General features: G+C 45.8%; 5 protein-coding genes across 5 annotated transcripts; 2 read left to right on the forward strand and 3 right to left on the reverse strand.

Annotated features, from left to right (window-relative positions):
- Nucleotides 1-5497: 5497 nt before the first annotated feature.
- On the forward strand, nucleotides 5498-10522 carry ALT_2809 (uncharacterized protein; the record flags this gene model as incomplete). Its single annotated transcript, XM_089599435.1, has 3 exons — nucleotides 5498-7061; nucleotides 7108-7262; nucleotides 7310-10522. The coding sequence occupies 3 exons, from the start codon at nucleotides 5498-5500 to the stop codon at nucleotides 10520-10522; spliced, it is 4932 nt and encodes a 1643-aa protein (XP_089456178.1).
- An 88-nt stretch (nucleotides 10523-10610) lies between these two features.
- ALT_2810 (LipA and NB-ARC domain protein) lies at nucleotides 10611-12452 on the reverse strand (the record flags this gene model as incomplete). The annotated part of the gene is made up of 1 exon (XM_033559190.2): nucleotides 10611-12452. The coding sequence occupies one exon, from the start codon at nucleotides 12450-12452 to the stop codon at nucleotides 10611-10613; it is 1842 nt and encodes a 613-aa protein (XP_033415081.2).
- A 477-nt stretch (nucleotides 12453-12929) lies between these two features.
- On the reverse strand, nucleotides 12930-14040 carry ALT_2811 (SRR1 family protein; the record flags this gene model as incomplete). Its single annotated transcript, XM_033559189.2, has 3 exons — nucleotides 12930-13047; nucleotides 13097-13753; nucleotides 13805-14040. The coding sequence occupies 3 exons, from the start codon at nucleotides 14038-14040 to the stop codon at nucleotides 12930-12932; spliced, it is 1011 nt and encodes a 336-aa protein (XP_033415080.2).
- A 1790-nt stretch (nucleotides 14041-15830) lies between these two features.
- ALT_2812 (putative extracellular lipase) lies at nucleotides 15831-17787 on the reverse strand (the record flags this gene model as incomplete). Its single annotated transcript, XM_033559188.2, has 5 exons — nucleotides 15831-16868; nucleotides 16919-17090; nucleotides 17143-17215; nucleotides 17260-17408; nucleotides 17456-17787. The coding sequence occupies 5 exons, from the start codon at nucleotides 17785-17787 to the stop codon at nucleotides 15831-15833; spliced, it is 1764 nt and encodes a 587-aa protein (XP_033415079.2).
- Nucleotides 17788-18391: 604 nt separating this feature from the next.
- ALT_2813 (putative MFS transporter) lies at nucleotides 18392-20381 on the forward strand (the record flags this gene model as incomplete). Its single annotated transcript, XM_033559187.2, has 10 exons — nucleotides 18392-18658; nucleotides 18708-18798; nucleotides 18845-18920; nucleotides 18975-19066; nucleotides 19111-19217; nucleotides 19268-19468; nucleotides 19524-19643; nucleotides 19690-19929; nucleotides 19976-20308; nucleotides 20355-20381. 10 exons carry the CDS (start codon nucleotides 18392-18394, stop codon nucleotides 20379-20381), a joined length of 1554 nt encoding a protein of 517 aa, XP_033415078.2.
- Between the last annotated feature and the right edge of the window lie 190 nt (nucleotides 20382-20571).

The following is a 20571-nucleotide window of genomic DNA, read 5'->3' on the forward strand; positions in this document are numbered from 1 at the left end:
CTAGGATCCATAATAATTTAGTATTATATTCTGATATTTTGAAACCATGCTCTTTAAGAAACTGTTATTATTTTTGAAGATGAGAATGATGAGCTAAGGCAGTAATAATCTTTGATTAGACCTTAGCTAGGTAAGCCTGGAGTTACTCTAACTTAGGATACAATAACTTAAGCTTATTATCTACCTTAATAATATTATTAGTAATCTTATCTTCTGCTTATTTTAAAATATCCTACTTCTTTACAGTATGAAACTCCTTCTTGCATAACTAACCCTGATAGGTATAAGTTGTATACTTTATATAATAATAAGTTTGGTCTATCATGCACTCTTAACTAGTGAGTAGGCAATGCTTGCATGAAAAAGATAAAATAAAATTATTATAATAAATATATTCCTCTTACTCAGCATAGACAGTAGGATAGTTATAAAGGGGTTATTAAGGAATATCTAATAATATATTAGTATAATGTTTAGGCATAATAGGTAAATATAAGGAAGGAAAGAAATACAGGACATACCTACCTAGGAAGCACTATCCTTTTAAATCAAGTTTTAAGGATGAAATGCTAGGAGAGGGGGAGGTAATGTTATAACACTAATATAGCTGTACTAGCGCAAGGTAGGTGTGATAGGTAGAAATCTAAGGATTAATAATCACTAGTTAATCCCAGAGTGATCAGGGCGTAATCTGGAGGAATGCTTAATCTAGATAGGTTTCTGCAGAAAAATAGTTCAGTAGTTACTTACTGAAGTGTTATGCTTACAGAAGCAAACATATAATATAGTATATAAATAGTATATAAAGACTATAATATTAGGGTATGCAATATACCACTTCTATATTAAGAATATACTATCGGGTATACCAACTAAGGAACTCTAGATATATAAGGATACTTATTTATACTATATCTAGCACTCTTAGTTTAGTTCCTTACATTCAATATAAATCATTTACTTAAGTATAAAGATTACTAGTCTAATTTATTAGTTACTCTCTACTATTAAGTATATATACTTAATAGGCCTTGCTTCTATCTCTACTATTATTATTCTTATATTACCTTTAGATTGTCCTTGATCCTATTTAGATCATTATATTATCATATTACTCAGGCTACCTGGTTGGTAGGCCTCAGGCAAGTAATAGATATAGTCCAGGGACTATATCACCCCATTCCCAAAGTAGTTGACTAGCAGAGAACAGCAGAGACAGATCCCAGGGTGTGACATTAACCTGCTTAGTACTATTTAATTAGGCTGCAGAGGCTTAGGTGTTAATCTTCTTCTAGATAGTATTATAATTATATATCTATCTAATTAAATAGTTATTAGATATAGTAATATAGTAAAGAACACCTACCTACTAAGGCTTATAGGTAGTAATATAGTGATTAAGGTAAATAAGCTTATTAAGCCTATAAAACCTAATATCTTATTTTAAACCTAGCTAATCAGCTTCCCTAAATATCTAGAGATAAGTAATAATTACTAGCTATTCTTAGTAAATAATTATAAGCTACAGGCAGATTACTAATACTAATATAATAAGTAAGAATAAGCAAAACTTTATTCTAATACTATATCTAATATCTAGACTAGATAGTAGTTCCTAAGTAAGTAATATATACTTATTTTAGAACCACTATATAGCAACTATATTAATATATATATATTAAAGAAAGATAAGGTTAATTTAATGATATAGCACTGCTATTTTATATATCTATTAATTCCTAATATTATCTATATATCTAAAATGGTTAATAGAATAGATATTAAGGGGCTATTAATACTAAAGTATACCTATAAGTCTTATATAGTAATAAATACTATAGTCTATAAAGGATATATACTAATATCTCCTGTTAAGTAATATAGAGAGTATATCTTTATTAATATTAGAGGAGGCCATTAAGATATACTAGATGATTATATCTCTAGCACCTACTATTAAATATTTATTACTAATTAATTTAATAGCTAGGTGACTGTCTATTTACTTAAATATAAATATTAAGTAATACTGCTTATTAAGCTCTTTATAAAGGAAGAGGAGTATATAGATATAAAGATCTAATATATCTATACTAATAATAGCAGAGAGTTTATTAAAAAGGAGAACCAGGCTTAGGCTTATATTAAATTAATTAAATAAGAGCTTACTGCCCCTTATAGCTATAGTTAGAATACTATTATAAAATATATAAATTATACTATCTTAATAAAAGTATATACTATTATTAATAATAAGATAATCCCTAAGAAGCTCTAGGGTGAGATTATAAAGGGAGTTATCTTAATTAAGAATATTTCCCTAATATATAGTAAGAATGCTATACTATATAAAATTTACTTTAGTAAATAGCCTAATATCAGCTTCCTATAGATTCTTAGTTCTATCAGATATATAACCATTATAGATGAGGTTAGATCAAAATAGGGAATTACTAAGATTAATCTATATACTATTTACTACTATCTAGTTAGCTATACTAGCTTAGGCAAATAATATATTATCTAGATACCTATTACTAATAAGATCAAATATGCTTGTAATGTTATTTTTAAGGAAGGAAGTAATCTAGACCTCTATAGTAATCTAAATAATAACTATAGTAAATTTATTAATCTACCTACCATTCTATCTACTAACTGCAATCTAAATGAGGTCACTAGTAATAATAATTCTAATTAAGATATTATTAGAGGCTGTAAGCTAATTATACTAGATCTATTAAGACTAGAGGACAGCATTCCTACACTATAAATATATATAGAAGTAAATCCTAAGGTTAATAAGGATACTAACTTCCTATATAGAGGCCTCTTTAGTAAGCTAGTAGAGGACCTTCTAGAGTATTTCTAGTTAGAAGTAATCTAACTTATAGAATAGGGGGTGTAGTATATTAATAAAAGGATTAAGGAGAAGTATATATAATATTATATTATTATTAGATATACCTAGATTAGTAATAACTATACTAATATTATTAAATCTTTATTATTTTATAAGGTAATTAATTCTCCTAAAGCTAATAATTAGTAGAAAGCTATAAAGATAGAAATTAATAATCTTACTAAGTAAGGTATTTAGGTTCTTAAGGCCCTACCCTCTAGCTATAAAGCTATTAAGGGATATTAGGTATATAAGATTAAAATTAGTATAGATAATAAGATTATTCACTTTAAGGCCAGGTATATAGCTAAAGGCTATATATAAATACCTAGTATTAATTTTAACTAGACCTTCTTGCTAACAGCAAAGCTAGCTACTATAAGACTATTCTTTATACTAGTAGCTATCTTAGGCTATTATTATATTAAGGCTAATATTAAGCTTGCTTTCTTACAGGGTAAGTTCTTTAATAATAAGATAGTATATATAAAGTAGCTATAAGGTTTTAATAATAAGTCTAGCTATATATACAAACTATTACTACCTCTCTATAGCCTAAAGTAGTTAGTAAGGGCCTGGTATCTTACCTTCTATACTAGAGTAGCTAAGATAGGTCTCTAGCTATTAAAAGTTAATAAATACCTATTCTTTAATACTTATAGTATTCTCTTAATTCTATATATTAATAATATAGAGATAGCTGGTCCCTTAGAGTAAATTATTAAGGGGGTATGCTAGGCTATTAGTAAGCTATTTAATATTTTACTTATTAGTCCACTAAGCTATTATCTCAGAATAAAAATTAATTATGATAGGGAGAAGCATTAAATCAAGCTATCCTAATAAGCATATCTCCATAGGCTGGCCGTTGGGAAGGGATGGGAAGGGAAAGGGAATTCCCACTACTAGACCTATTCCCATTTTACCCTTAGTAGTGGGAATCCCATCCCAATCCCTAAAAAAAAAGGGATTCCCTAATTAATATGGGAATTCCCTAATAATTTCCCATCCCATTTTTACTAAAGGATTTGGGAGCCCTTCCCATCTAGATAAGCTAGGGAAATCCCATGGGAATCCCAAAATGGGATGGGAAATTCATATGGGATACCCATTTCCCAAAGGGAGGGAATTTCCCATGGGATTTCCCTCCCACACGGCCAGCCTATATCTCCAGTAATTAGTTAATGCTTTTAATCTAAACTTATAGAAGACAGCTACTACCCCTATAGAGGAAGGAGCAAAGCTTATTAAATCTAATAAGCTAGCTAATATTAATATTAAGGAGTAGTTTAGTGCTAGTATTAGATCTATTATATATCTAATACTTTAAACATAGCCTAATATATTCTTTGCTATTAGCAAGCTGGCCTATTATATATTAAATCCTAATAAGTTATATCTTAGATATCTTATATATCTTATCTAATATTTTTATTATACCCTAGATATTAGAATTATTTACAGGCCCTATAATATAAAAGATGTTATGGCATAACTAGGTGTTATTAATAGTTATATTAATACTAATTATGCTGGTTATATTAATATATACTATTTAACTATAGGCTATCTCTTTATATTTAGGAATAGTCTAATCTTATAGGCTTTAAAGCTCTAGATAGTTATCTCCTTATCTACTTATAAAGTAGAGTATATCATAATAGTACAGGCTGTAAAGGAGGTAATCTAGTTAATATATTTATTAGAAGATATTAGATTCTATAATATTTAGCCTATATTAATCTATATAGATAGCTAGCTAGTACTTAATCTGGTGTATAACATATAGTTCTATACTTATTTAAAGTATATTAATATCTCCTATTATTAGATTTATAATACTATTATTAAGAAGTATGTCTTCTTAAAGCATCTTAGTATAGATAAAATACTTATAGATCTACTTACTAAACTACTTAGATGAATTAAATTTAACTATTTCTTTAAGGCACTAGGCCTGGCCTAGTAAAGCCTTATAAGTGCTATAAAAAGCATCATTACTCAGACTATTAAATACTACCTAATTAGGTCATGGTGATAGCCTCAAGATTATAACAGATTAGGGGGTGTGTCGGACCATACCAGCCGGTGGTGATCTGGTTATATAATCTTGATTGCTTAGTAGCAATTGCATGTAGATAGTTTCTACTACACTCACACACATAATGAATATCACGAATTAATTGCTTCTAATCTTGCTACATTCTTCAGATGGAACGGGATAGGTTGGTTCTGAGACATTATAATATAGCGCACTCGTCCTTATATAAGTTATTTAATTGATACTAGTCATGACACCATAACAAATATAGTTACTACCATCTACAGAGGCATAGCGCCTACAGGACAGGGCTTTGAGTCATAAGATCCAGGCCATTTTACTATTGTGCCGTCTGGCTTGGCACTTTAATCTGAGTCTGAGGTTACATTGCTTGCACTTCTTAGAGACTAGACTAGCAAAGAGGCTGAATGGTGAGTCAGTAGCTGGAGTGCTTCTAGTGTGCATGGCTAAGCTATCCTAGAGCTAATGCTATATAAGCTTGTCATCCCCGCATTACAGTCGAACCACCACCATTTATACCTCTACATGATAAGATGTATCTCCAAACGCAGCTGGAGCCAAGGTTCCTCTTACAAAAGGCCCCACCCGCCATCGCTCATCATTTCCAAGATCTGCTCAAATCTGAAAGCGCAGATATCCACGCAATCAACACACGTCTGCTTTCCCAAGTCCACAGTGAATCCATCCCCGTGATAGTCTACGAGATCTGGTTTCATCTGGCGATAAAGCATGCTCCTGAACTCCTCCACGTTGGACTCACGGACCCCGTCTCCTGCGGCGTCCGCAGGACGAGTATCCACGCCCTACGACGCAGGTTCCGCAGTAGGAAATGGAAGGATACGTGGGAATTGCTCGGTGCCGCGGCCGGCATCCAAAAGATCATTGTTAATCTCGCCATGACCGAAGTGAAACGCCTGGCGTCGGTTATCACCGACATCAAATTCCAGGGTCCTCGCGAGGTCATCTCAACTTGCGTGGAGGAGCTGCTCCACCTTGTGGCCGAGTCGGATCGCATCATTGGTCGGCTGTTATTGCCTGCTCTTGCTCCGTTGACGCAGCTTTGCAGTGAGAGCTACGTGCTTGCGTATCTGGAGCGACAAGACCGGCAGGAGGACTCGTTCAAACGGCGCTTGGAAGAAATAGGGAGCCTGCACTTAGATCTACTGCGGAGGATTGTTGTGGGGACTGTTCAAGTCTCAGAGGATCTGCGTGTCAAAGTCTTCTGGTCCCAGTGGGGTGCTCTCGTGCGCTCGCAGCAGGAGTATGTACCTGTATACCTCCCACCCGACATGCCCGCCGATGTTCACCCTGGCATGGCATTCTGTCTTGACATGGTCCACGCCCTTTCTGCAAATGCTGGCTTCAAGCGCAGTATAAGAAGCTACATACTGGAATTGATCCACTCTACGTTAAAACTGGCAGCGAAAAGGGAGACTTCCTTGCACAACGTACTCAAGTTCGTCAAGCACATCTTGCCAACATACTTCGAGCATATTGAGGAGCGCGGGTCTTGGTACATGGAGCCCCCGCTGCCGCGCGAGATCGTCCAATGGTGGTCTATTGCTCGCACAGGAGAGATTGAGTCTAGATGCAGCTTTTGGCTCCAGAGCATCTTTTCTCACCACGGCGCAAAGTGCTTCTCCACCCGTCTGGAGCTGCTAGAAGACTTGCTGCTCCAGACACTGCGGCAGCAGGCCGAGAGCAAATTCAATGTTCGCAAGGATCCCCAAGAGTTCTTCGATAATCTGGACCGATATCTATACGATATCCGAAGCGAAGAACGAGTGACCTTCATCAAAATCCTTTGTCGCAACTTGCCGTCCATCGACGTGGATCTCGATACATGGCCCCCTTCAGAGCGCGAAAGCCAACTCTTCCCGTACTGGGAACAAGGAACCCTGCGAGCTTTGCCCACGTCTGATGCAAAATGGCTTTTTGGCCGCATGCTGGCGATCCACGGTTGCGAAGAGTTTCTTCCAGATCCAGACGGCGCCACGACGAATGAGCATCGAATGACATGGACGGACCAATGCTTGTTGAAGATAGATTGGGAACTCGACGAGGATACGAGCGGTCAGCTTCCTATTACCCGAATAGGTGTGTCCACTCTGATCTTCATACCATGCAATGCTGACGCGTGTAGTGCTGGCGGAGTCGAAACGTCGGGCAACGAGAGAAGGAGACCGTCAAGGAAGGCTGACCTGGGCTACTGCGGCCTTGAAGATCGCGATCAAGAGCAAGTCATTGGATATCTTTCAAGAGACAGTGGAATGGAGCAAGCGATTCTTTCGAGATCCGGTAGGTTATCCCAGACCTCACGGCTCAACTGTCCGCTAAGAACATAGGTTGTCTTTCCGGGACTATTGGATATCCTTTTCAGCAGTAGTACAGCGCCAATTCTATCCCACACGTACATTCTACGCCCGAGAAGGCCAGAAACACTGCACGAATTGGACGCAGTAGTGGAAAAGGCTAACGAGGTTCTCCGGTCGTACTTGGACATCGCACACCTTATTGTTCGCGAGCCGCATTACCAGAGGAATATGACCAGCGGCATCCCCTATCTCTTTAGCGGAATAATATCCCAGAGAATCGAGGAGTTTGAGTTTGTTAGTGCAGGCACCGAATCCGAACGCGTCGACATTCTGCTGTACTCTTTGCTACCTATCGTTCTTGAATTCGAGCGCCTGGCAAACAGCGAGGACCCCGACAAGTTCACATGGAGTGGCTTCAGGGGTGCAGTCTATGGTATTGGCAGCCTCGACGACGAGCATAAAGCTGTCCTCCCATTCCTGGATCGTATGGCGTACGAACGGAATCAGTTCTGGGTTGAGAAAAGGACGGACGAAAACCCCGAAATCATGGATCTACCCCTAGGTTTCCCGCGAGGACTTCCCCTGGAATATCTCCTCCCAAGTTTGCAACTGATCCACCTCGCTAACAAGTGCCCGGACAATATGCCATACGTATCGTCCAGACTTGCTGATCTGATGGTGCCATCCACAAGTGTGATGCTGAGTGTTGTCCCGGCTAGTATTGCCAGGAACAATTGCCCCATAGACTCTCTTGATTATGGAATTCGAGCTGTCATAGAAGATGACTCAGAAGCAGTGAAGGAAAAGGAGCTCTTGCAGATCTGGGAAAGATTCTCTGCTGCCCTGCGCCCCTATTCAGACCAGTTGGAGATTTTCAGGGAATGGCTTGCTGATTTGGCCCGTGCAGAGGGCCTACGAGATGCAGTCAACATAATTCAACCACCAGTGCCTCCGAGAAAGTTTTGGGTGACCACATACTTTGAACAGCCTTTTGATACGGATCATGTGGTTGAATGGGATCCTCGCCCGGTCCATGCTCCTGAGGTCACTCCAAGCACAGGCACGGAGCCAAAAGAGCGGAAGGTTGAACGGACGATCCTCATCTATCGCATGAATGCCGCAGATCGAACTATCAAGGACAAGATTCAGCCTGAGGAGAGCCCATCGTGGGTTTGGTATCACACTGGACGCTCTGTGCCTACGCCAGAGCGTGAAGCAGTCGCGCTTTCTGCGCTCATATACCTCGACACTCTCAACCAGCAGACGACGCGAATCCTACGCCGTCCCTGGCCGCAAAATGTCTCCTCGCCTCGATACCCGGCCATTTTCCTTGCAGACGAATTTCTGACTGCCGTTGCAAAAAGGGATGCCATCCATGATGCGGCAAAAACTCTCGTGGAATGCGTGAAGTTCGTTCCCGCGGCACTGCTCCGTGATGTTGTCATCTCGTTGCTCAAGATGCTCACAGAAAATTCGGAGAAAACGCAACCGAACTATTCCACCATCCTATCGGTCACGATGGATTTGATCAAGCTCCTGCAGAAGACAGACCAGCCGCAGGTGGCTGTTGATGTTGTGCTCCAAATCCTCAAGTATTTCCCAGACGCATCCTCGTATCATCGGCAAATGAAATTAGTGAAGCTAGGGGCACGACTCTTGCCGCACCACGCCGCTCAAATGTTCAACACGTTTGCCAACTTCGTCTGCAACGCCGGTAAACCTCAGCCCCGACCGTCTGATTGTCATGATCCATCGACAAAGACTCAGCCCTATGTCAAGATCACGACCGTCAAAATGCTCGCCCAGCTCCTCGCCGACGCAACCTTTATCGATATATCCACCTGTCTTGGCATACTCCAGAGTCTCTTCGATTCAAACCACCACATTGATGTACGTAGCGAGGTTGTCATGGCAGTTCTGCGGCTGTTCAGCCGCGCGTCAGCCTTCGCTTCGGTATTTGCTGCAATGGCCTCCATGGCGAACGCCGCTTCTGGCCCGAGCGAACGAGAAGCCATATCGGAGGCCGACTGGCTTGCCGCTGAAAAAGGAGAGACACCTCTCCCGGAGGTGGCCCCCGTATCCGATCGCCCCTTGTTCCGGTGCTTCCTGGAAACCGCCTTCGATTACCTTCCCGAACAACACCGTAGAGAATACTTGCACAAGGTCCTCCTGCCACTTTTGGAAGAATCGGCTCGGCAGCACACTCGCTGGATACGGTGTTTCCTATCGCAGGTTCACCTTACTCCCGACGAAGACAACGCCATCACGTCCCTCGGTAAGGGCTGGACCTTTGACCCATGCGCCCTCCACTCCCTCTTCGATAAATGGAGATGGTGCCTCCCAAAATCCTCCCTCCACCAACACAGGTGCTGGGCACTCGCTTACCTGCACTACCCTCATGTGGAAGCAATAAACCAGAAGCTTTCTGCGAAGAATAAGGGTTGGCGGGGCAGTACGGAGGGAAAGCACTGGCTCACGCTGCAGTCGCACTTGCGCAGCTGTAGGCCCTTTGCCGCAATAGGTGGCAGTATTGCTACTGGTGTACAATCGCAGGCGGAGGACGACATAACGGTCCCCGATCTCGTGGAGGAGTACGTTTGTCGCGCGGGGATAGTGAGTCGGCATCCGTTGAGTTTCGATAAGGACCTCAACCGGTTTGTGGTCTCGACAGAGACGAGTTTGGAGTCATTGACGACCTTGAAGGGAGAGATGAGGTATGTATCTGACCCTGGGCGGTATGACTTGCTGCAGGGGGTTATGGAGCGGATTGTCGCGAATATCGAGTCGCTGAGGACGGCAAAGTGGATGGAGGATCCATACAGGTCGCCTGCTGTCCTGCCGTCGAGGTTGCAGATGGACATGCTGCTTCTCCCGTCGCCAGACCGCAATCCTCGCGCAAAGAACCCGGCAATGGAGTTCGGGAGAAGACTTATGGTCCTACTGGAAAAGTTCGCGGACGATCCTTTGTTGCTGGTCGAGTTTGACGCTGTCAAGCAGGAGGTGAGCGATGTGGAAGAAAGGGATCTGGCCTCTTTTGCTCTTTTACTTGGGAGTGATGTCGAGGAAGACAAGCAACCATTGTATCGGCGCTTGAATATAGACATCGCCCGGCACGCTTTGGAGCGGACCAACCTAGAAGACTTGCGCCAGAATGAGCAGTTGATGGCGATGATCCACAGGTGGAAGGCGAGCCGAAGTGAGTGGGTGAGACAGGTGGGATGGAATTTTGATGGAACTTTCTGAGAACATGCTGCACTGGAGATATAATTACCGCTATCGATATCAGCACCAGGGAGACGTTATCCACGATTCTATCGACACAGCTAAATTCTCAGCGGACAACGTAGAATCCATTCATAGTAATCTGTCGGTCTCGCATCTCTGCTGTAGGAGATCTCACTCCCAACCAATGCAGTGGGACACTTTCAACGATCTTCTGGCCACGTGCCCGCATGCTTTCAACTCCCTCTTTGGTGCGGTCAATAACTCCGGTTCCTCTTCGACTGTCCGGTCCCCAAGCTGGACAATCCAGCACATTCTGGGCGTATGCCGCGTCGCACGCATCCGCCAACATGGCCGCTTCAGCAGCAGCATTTCGGGCTTCCAGCAATTCCTCCTCACTCGTTCCGCGAGGTGGCGGCACATCAGGTCGAAGAAAACCAAGTACACGTACCTCGACTCTGGATGGAGACGGAAGTTGAAGCTCCTCCAGGAAGCGAAGGGTGGTGACTCGTTTCATCACCTGGGACATGTTGACACGCGCCTGCTGGGACGGATCCAGATTGCGGATGGCAAGGATGACCTGATACCATTGAGAACCCGAGCATTCGCTATTCCCTTTGGCGGATAAAAGTCGTGCCCAGCCGAAGAAAAAGCCATGTAACCGGTCCAAAATCAGATCGGGGACCTTACTGAGTCGCATCCGTTGCATGTCATAGACCCCTTCCACTTGAATGGCTTCAGCCCGCGCCTTGAAGCTCATCGGGTATGGCGGACTCGGTCCTGTCTCTAAAGAGATCGCTTCCGGTTGACCACAGGCCATTGCTGCCGCAGGGTCCTGGTTACTGTTGCCATCGCTTGATCGCATGGACATGCCCATCCCGTAGGCTGTCTCAGCAGCAGTCTGTGTGACCCAGGAGGGCTTAAGAGGTTGAATTTTCGATTGTACGAGCGAAGTGGCCGGGCTAATGACGGTCTGCGCCGCTGTCTGCGCGTATAGCCCCAGCACCATCGCACCCACCTCCAACGGGAGGGTAGCCAAACTAGCGCCTCGAATCGAGCTCGGTTCAAGCGAGGTGGAAAGAATGCGAAACACTGGACTCGTACAAAGAACCTTCTTTTTCGGTCCCTGGCATAGTACCACCTGAAAGTACCCATCGCCGGCCTCAGCAGGGATCCGTGCGACAGCCGTCTCGCGCAGGCGATGCGTGTCGCGCACACGCGACGGAGCCTTTTTCAGAAACTTGGCAATGTCACGCTGCCATGCCCGCTCGTCGGTTGGCTCTACTTGGTCCGAGCGCAAGGCCAGAGTGGGTGAGATGTCTAGCCAGTCGTCTGTCAGTCGGAATAGAGCCTTGGCGCGCATCCCCGTTTTTCCTGTCCAGCCCTTGTTCTGGAGCCATAAGGAACGGTCGGGAGGTAGAGGGGTGTCAGAGAAGATAGAGATCGTGACAGATGTAGTACTGCCACGATAAAAGACTACGCCGTGTGAGTGGCGTAATATGGTAAAATGCTTATTGGACTCTGCAGGACGGCTGATGAGTCCACCCAGAAAATGTCGGGCTTCACCAAAGGCTTTTTGGACAGTTACTGAAGCGGACGACTGAGTGATTCTGGATCCCGACGCAGGCATCATGTCCGTTGCAGCGCGCTGGACTGAGGTGGAAGCCCAACCATCGCTGTTGAAGTTCCTCTCGCAGTGACCAGAATAGGGGTCAGCAATAGTGTTAGCGGATGCTTTGGACCTCAACGGTGGGCGCGGAAGCACTGGAGTCGAAATATCCGACGACAGGACCGTCGTTACACCCCTGACAGGCGGACTGGGCGGTTGTGATGAACATCTGTCACCATCATTCCTATAGCTTTGATGGAGATGGGGATTGGAGACTGGTTTTCGTCGAATCCGGAACTGAGGATCCGGTGGATGGAGAAATAACTCATCAGTGGGAGTCATTGTTTAGTATACAGCGATGTAGTAGTTAATCCCGACAAAGAAGCAAAATCATGTTGGCTGACTGATGAATGTTTGGATAATGTAGTCCTGTTGAATGATTTGGTGAAGATCAAAGTGGATGATGCCAGTTGGATAAGGAAGTGCACCGGATTGGATAATTATTGCTTACTAAGCTAAAGTTGTGTGCATAACCCTATTTGTCCAGAGGGACGAGTTGTGAAACTCGTGATATGATACAATTTCCTTTTTGAGCTCCCTTTGTCCACTCCAAGTCTACAGTTCCTACTGTTTGCCTATTCGGGCACATACAACTGCAGGTCATCTAAAGGCATAAACGTCTCACTGGGACCTTTTTGCCTATGTCACTACCTCTGACGAGTTCACTAGGTATTTTATCCATACGGCCATATCATTTCACGTAGACATAGGTTGATACATGGACGTCTCCTCCAGAAAGCGAGCTATGCAGCAATACTTTTATCTCATATAGATTGTCAGATCCCCGAGACAATCGTCCATATCAACCACCGGAGCATGCACATAATGACTGACCATCTTGCGTACGCGCGAAGAGTCCGGATCAGTGGTGTAGGGGCTGGAGCTGTCAGTCTTTGTGCATTAAGCGGAAAGTGCGGTGAACATACCAAACCCAGGTTACCTGACCATTCCTCACACGCTGTTCCCACTTTGCGACATCCGGCTCGGAAGGTCTGACAGTGTTCCAAATCATCGCCGCGGGCCACTGGACATCGGCAATGATCTGCTTCACGGGCACATTGGGGCTGACGCAGAAGACAAGGGTTGATTCGTCGACTGCAAGAAACCCCTTTGGATCGTCGAGCGGGGTGATACCGATGCTTCTAAGCAGTGCAGTGTCGACCTCGTCGTATGCAGGATCCTGCGCAAAGCATCTGATTTCCTCGTTCCTATTGCCTTGTCTTGCCGTCAGCGCTTGCACCATGGTTTCAACGGCAGCATGCTGGGTGTGAGAGCGTGCGGCGCTGCGGGAGTTCAAGCGGCTCAAGGTGCCCAGTCCAAAGCAGACAATCTTGTTGATCGGACGCGAAAGGCTCAGAGTGGTCAGTTGCTTCTGCAGAGCCTCGCAGGCCTCACTAGTCTGCCACACTTCGCGCTGATTGTCGAATGCCTTGCGTACTTCATGCAGAGGATTCTCGGGTTTCTTGTCGTTTCTGGTGTAGCAGATCGCAACGGGAGGTTGGTCACGAAGGATCTCATCTGGCATGAAAGGGTTGACGGTGGTCATAGCTTGGATGCTACAGTAGGAGATGCGGTACGAATTCCTGGGACTCTGTCAGTATTTGCTCTAGTTTAGGACGATCAGCAGATCTTACGCCCAATCTGCACACCAAGTCGGAACCTTGAGGCTGTGTTTCTGAGGAACGCCCTCTAAATCTGCAATGTGCACCTCATCACGTCCCTGATCGATCTGGCGACTGAGGTCTTGAAGAACGTCGCGAGGAAAGAGAGGCTGTCCCAAGGCATACACCCTGAGAATATGGCGAATCTTCTCTTCTGCGGTGATCCGCTGTTCTTCCTCCATTGCCATAGTGCTGGTTAATGAGGACATAGTGGATGAGAGAGGAGGAATTTTCTACGTCAAAGGTGTCTTTACTTGTTGAGAGGGCGGTGGGAACAATTGCTCTGACCGTGAATATTCTTAGTCTTCAGTCACTGTCCTGAAGTACAAGCGAGAGTAGCTGGTCTGGCTGCCTGAGACTCATTTAAATAACCAAACTGTTGATGCACAAAGGCATAGTGTGGAAGCTTTATTGTCTGTAGCTCAAAAATAGCCATATTTCTTGATGTTGGATCGACCAGAGCACCCTCCATCAGATGTTTGCTCCTCACTGTTTCCTTACTATCTGGGCTACACAGGGCCATTAACTCGCATGGGCCTCACCGCCATCGTGGATTCATCATCCAGGCTGTGTACTCTGGTTCCAACAGGCTAATCATGTCACAGCAGCCTCATTGGTCCGGCATCTGAAGACCATCCTATTAATATCCGAAACCGTGTCATTTACCTGGCAGAAAACCAACTAAACTACTATATTGAGTAATATTAGGGATATTTTTATCCCAATAAGCTAACTGTTGGTTGGTTTCATGCAAATTAACGGTGATTTTGTCGATCGTCCTTTTGCCCTTTTCGTATACATCGGGCGGGATGCACGCTAATCCTTCATGCATGTCATATCCAAGACTTGCCAAAGCCTCCATAAACACCGACGACTTCCAACAAATCCTCCTCATCCGATTGGACTTTTCTTTCATCTTTTAGGGGCCAAATGAAGCCCTCTTTGCATATCAACAGCCAGGGTAATAGAAGCTGGACCATCCTCCGACGTGGCGACCCGATGAGTTGGCAGCGGACATGTGGTGAAGTACCTCGGCGATTTTGGCTGCACGCCAACATATTTTGAGTTTCATTGGCCTTGTCAATCTTTTCGTCCCCTGCATATGACATGACACCCCGTGTCATTTGCTGATGAATATTGGACTGCGTGACTGAGGGATTGGGGACGTGTCTTCCTCTACGCGTGCTTCGTAGTATGTGTGTGCCTTGTCATCGCCCCGGAAACGCTTCATTGTCCAGTTGCCTGGGACTTGCTCACTTGGGTGTCTATAGGGATTTGACAATACCTTTAGAAGATAAGGATTAAGGCTGCTCATGACTCGTTTCTTTCGGGACAGATCTCTATCCACGAGTCAGGCAATTCCCTTTAGAGCAGCGTGCCTGCAATTACGTTCCAACAACGGCAGAGATTCCGCTCCATGCCTCGCGGCATCGGGTTCTGGGCTTATCCAAGTGTCCGGGAACCAGTACCAACTAAAGATACTCTAGGCACCTGGCACTATGGTCTTGCTTGTATGTGTTGGAACCATCAAGTCGAAGTGCTCTCCCTCGAATCTTATACACGTCGCACAATGCGAGTCCATCCGTTTCTTACATTGTTGTGAACTCGCTAGTACTATAATGAGTCATCCGAAGTATCTGAAACTCATGTCGTTAGTGTGAAATGAGCACGTCTAGGCTTGAAGTCTCTACATTGTGGGAACAGGGCATCAGAGCGCGGCGATTACTACTGACTTCGAAGACCAGAATCATATTCCCAGTCAATACAAGGACAAGTGACAGTCGTAGTCGACTTCCCTTAGGCTAAATATGGTTTAGCGAGTCGTCTGAGACCTGTCATTATGGCAGTTCAACCTGTAACCGTAACCAAGCTTATTGTTTAGATGAGCGTAGGGTGGGAATAATCTGCCTCTGGTGTCACAGTCACTTCCGATAGTATAAACTGTCCAGTCTTCCTTTCATTTCTTCCCAAATCTCCAACTGTCTCCTTTACCTCAACTTTATTTCAAGTCTGAAATACCAGCCTTGGTCCACCAAAAGTCACACTCTCTTCGACTCCATTCGTCCTCCACCAACTGCGCCACAACACCCGTACCACTCCCACCAGCACGTTCATCATTCCCATCTCCAAAGACCATAATTTTGCGTCCAGATGCCATTGTAGCGTCGTAAGGCTTCCACACGGTGCGATTCTCATAACGTCCTCCCACCGCATTCGGATCCCCAGTCACAATAAACGAAGTGATGTACGCATGAAATGTCCCCGCGACATCCTCCTGACTGCTCGAGATCCCTCGCACCTCTGGATTAAACGTCTCATACGCCATCTGATCACCGTGGTTCGCACCCCCTTGAACCGTCTTATTCAGCGCCCACCGATACAGAAACACGGGCTCTTCCTGTCCCGCCGAGGCGAGAGTCGCGGTCTGCCTCACCGGGCAGGCATACGCGTAATGACCATACGCGGCTTCGATGCGCTTATACTGCGGACCAACAGGTATGCTTCTAGTTTCGAGATATGGGGAGGACGGATACACCGCAGGGTCTGGGTAGAGCTCGTCGATTGTTTTGATATCCTCGTCGGAGTAGGCGGGGAGCAAGGTGCGGAAGAAGTTTGTGAATTCGGAGGACTGCGACACCGCGGACGGGACGTAGTATGTTCCTTCGTTTGTGTTGAAGCCGGTCAGGATAGGCATTTTGTTCCATTTCCTCGAGCGCCAGGCGTCGATTGGGCGGCGCTTGATCAGGTCGCCGTCAATGACGGGTTGGAAGGCCCAGCGGATGGAGGGGTTGTATCGGTCGAAGATGGTAAAGGAGGCGTTGATGATGATTGAGGATTGTTGACTGCGCAGGCAGTTCATTATGTCCGATTGGGGACTGTCGTTGCAGCCAGCTTCTGTGGTGAATTCTTGGAATTGGGTTTCGTGTAGTTGGGCGTTGTATGGGTGCACGGCGCGGGAGGTTGCTGCGCCAGATTCGAGGACGGCTCGGTGGAAGAGAGAGGTGCCGAGATCATAGTTCATGATATGGTGTGCGATCTACGCTGATATCAGTGTTGGTCTTCCGAATATCCCCTGAGGCAACGTACTGAGTGTGCTCCTGCGGACAAGCCGATGAGCGTCACTTGCGAGGGGTCCCCGCCAAACGCTTCAATGTTCTCCTGCACCCATTTGAAAGCAAGAATCTGATCGTGCAGTCCAAGATTGAGTATGCCCTCCTGAGCTGATACTGTCGAAGGAAGGAAGCCCAGCGCGCCGATACTAGAACGATCCCTCAGCTGAGTCCGTTGAGATCACTTGCAAGACGACTCACCGATAGTTGAAGCTTACTGCAACGAATGGTTTCTCGGACCATCCCACCATTGATGCAGTGTTATGCATTGAAGCTGTTCTAGTCAGACTTGCCCATGTTTGCTTGCGGGTTACTCACCTGTACCACGGTTATATGCTCCGCCATGCACGTACACTGCAACGGGTAGTTTGCCTTTTGCGCCATGAGGACGAAACACGTTCACTGTCAGGCAATCCTCCGAAGTGGTGGCATCCCCAGGGACTTTCAATAGCTGTTTACCAGGGCATCTGCTGGATCAGCAGCCGTCCTGAATTCAATCAAGCTCGATACTTACCGTGGGCCGAACCGACTCGCGTCAATGGTATCGTTCGAAGAGCCCACTGCTATGGCTCTGCGGAATCTCCTGTCTCCAGTCGGCGGCAGAGCATAAGAAATTCCTCGGAATGCATCAACTGGTTGTCGCAAAGTGTCGGACAATCTCGTTCCTACGACGGTACTTTGGCGAAGTTGGACAGTTGGTCGGGTAATGAGCTTATCAAGTACAGAGTTCGGAAGCCATGCTAGAACTGGGCTCTGTATTGAGAAAGGTGCATATCCCTGCTGTAGGATGAAGAGCAGGATGACGGGCAAAGCAGCCCGGAGTATGAGTCTGTGAGAAAGAAACATGTTGTCGGCAGTCCACCTCATAATTCAAGGCAGATGATCACTTCAATATCAACCCCTTATCGATTCAGCAGCGCAACTGCTACGACATCTCTGTCAGCCTTTTCGCTCTCCACTTCCCCGCTTTGATGCTGATAGTGAGGCCCACGATGCTCGACTCCTCACCAGAAGATGCCTCCACTGTGGAACTACCCCACACGGCTTATCTTTGACAGCATCATTAGCGTCTCCAACAGCGGTCATGATACGAGGCCGATCAGTGGGGTTATCTTGCTTTCTTTCAAGACTTTGATGGCATAGACAAAGTTGCGGACAACGTCCGTCTTTGTCTACCAGCAAGTCTTCTGCATCCTGCTCATTGGTGATTGCCGCCATATCGGTATCAAGCGGCCTATGGCCGACTAGATTTCCATTTCGGGTATCAATATGCTGAAGCTGATAGAGTTATCACTGGATGCTTCCGGCAGGGACCTGGAGCTTAGAGACAGGCGTTATCATGCAGGGAACCCCTGTACTCCGAAGCGGGGTTACTTGATATAAGTACGGAAGACACAGCGGACAGCTACCGAGACTCAGAACGCTGTAGAGAATATCGGATATCATCAAAATGCTGCTCGAGGAGAAGAAAACTGACGAGGGCAAGACCGACACCATCCTCGCAACCGTCTCTGGCAAGGAGGATGACATAGAGAATGGTCACGTCTCTTCGCTGGACGAGGCCGAACTTTTTCTGCGAGAGCATGGCATTTCACACTCTCAGCTTCAGGAGATGCTCAATGACCCCGCCAAATCTCGGAGAATTAGAAGACGAGTTGATATGATCCTTCTGCCTCTTCTCTGCGGTACATATGCTCTGCAATATATCGATAAGCAGGTGAGTTTTCTGTACGCGATCGAAAGAAATTATTTACTAATTGGTATAGGCTCTCGGCTACAGTGCAGTTTTCGATCTTTTTAAAGATGCCCACATCAACAGTGATGAGTATAGCTGGCTCGCCAGCATTTTCTACTTTGGTAAACTTCCTCTTCCTCAACGGTCACCCTTAGGCTGATAATACAGGTTATCTCTTCTGGGAGTATCCTGCGAATTTGATTGCGCAGCGACTTCCTGTCGGAACGGTCATCTCATGCTTTGTGTAGGCTTGCTTTATGCATGTCATTTGTCTATTTGGAGCACTGACATTTGCTAGTATCGCCTGGGGAGCCATTCTCATGATAACGGCCGCCTGCAACAATTTCACCGGCATGGCGATCTGCCGCTTTCTCCTCGGTTGCTTTGAAGGTATTACAATTCGTAAGCCCGGCCTGCAATAGCTAACGTTTTAGCCCCGATTACGCCCTGCTTCATGATGATTATTGCCATGTGGTATCTGCGGCAGGAACAGCCCTTCCGGGCTGGATGTTTTTATTGCTGCAATGGCATTGGATCAATGGTGGGCAGCTCTACCTGGACAGCTTCTATAGCATATCTGACAGCCTCAAGCTCGGTGGCCTGATAAGCTTCGCTATTGGCCAGCTAAATGGATTTCCTGTCTGGAGAGCAGTGTTCCTCATCTGCGGCGGCGTGACAGTGCTCTGGGGAGGCATTTTATTGCTTTTCCTTCCAAACAGTATTCTCTCCGCGAAGCGATTCACGATCGAGGAAAAGATACTGCTTATTGGAAGAGGAAAGCAGAACCAGACGGTGTGCCACTTGCCTCAATGTGCGATGCACAGAGTCTGTTAACGGATGTTTCCAGGGCATTCTCAACCGCTCGATAAAGTGGTATCAGGTCCGAGAGGCTCTCATCGACCCCCAAGTCTGGCTCGCGTTCCTTTTCGTCTTGCTCAATGAGACCTGTAACGGAGGTGTGGCCAATGTACGTCTCCCTTCTACCTACCGAGATCTCTACTCATTGCCTGCAGTTCGGCAAACTCATCATCAAAGGCCTGGTCTCCAGTCCCCTCCTGGCAACAGCCCTAGGCATCCCACAAGGAGCCTTCCAGGTCTTCTTCATCCTTTCAGGAACCTACCTCTCCTCGCGATTCAAGAACATCCGCACAATCATCATGGTCATCTACCTCCTCCCCACCGTGATAGGCGTGTGTCTACTGTGGCAGCTACCCAGAACCAATCGCTACGGAGTCCTCTTCGGCTACTACATCGTACGTCAATGACCCCTTTTTGGTCCGGAGGGTACTAACCAACTAGATCGGATCATACGTCACATCCGTCGTCCTCTGCCTCCAAATGCCCTCGAGCAACACAGGAGGCTACACCAAACGAGTTACCGCAACCGCCCTCGTTTTCCTCGCATACTGCGTGGGAAACATCGTCGGCCCGCACGCCTTTCTGGCGAAAGAAGCACCCGTCTACGAAACCGGGTGCAAGCTCATTCTGGCGTGTGTGTTGGGTCAGATGGCGTGCACGATAGCCTTGCGGGTGTTGCTGATCAGACGGAATAAGCGACGAGATGCTGAGGGCGTGGTCGGGCCGCAGGGAGACGCAGATGAGCAGGTTCTGGCGGATTTGACGGATTTCGAGGTATGTGTGTTGCTTGTGCCTGCGGTGCAGTTGCTGATGGTGGTAGAACCCTCGCTTTCGATATGTTTTATAGGCTCGGACGGGACGGAGTGGGATTTGTTATTTCGGAATTCTTCAGCCTTCAGAAAATGATTTGGGGTTTGCTGCTCGGCTGTTGCGGTTGGGTACATCTTACTCCATAGGAGCGAGATCATATTCTAAATGACTATATCCCACGTCTGTATCTATCAGCTGCGCATTAATAGGCCGTAGCGGCAGCCTAA

The sequence above is a fragment of the Aspergillus lentulus genome (genome assembly GCF_001445615.1).
Source record: "Aspergillus lentulus DNA, contig: Alt05, strain: IFM 54703, whole genome shotgun sequence".
Lineage (NCBI taxonomy): Eukaryota > Fungi > Ascomycota > Eurotiomycetes > Eurotiales > Aspergillaceae > Aspergillus > Aspergillus lentulus.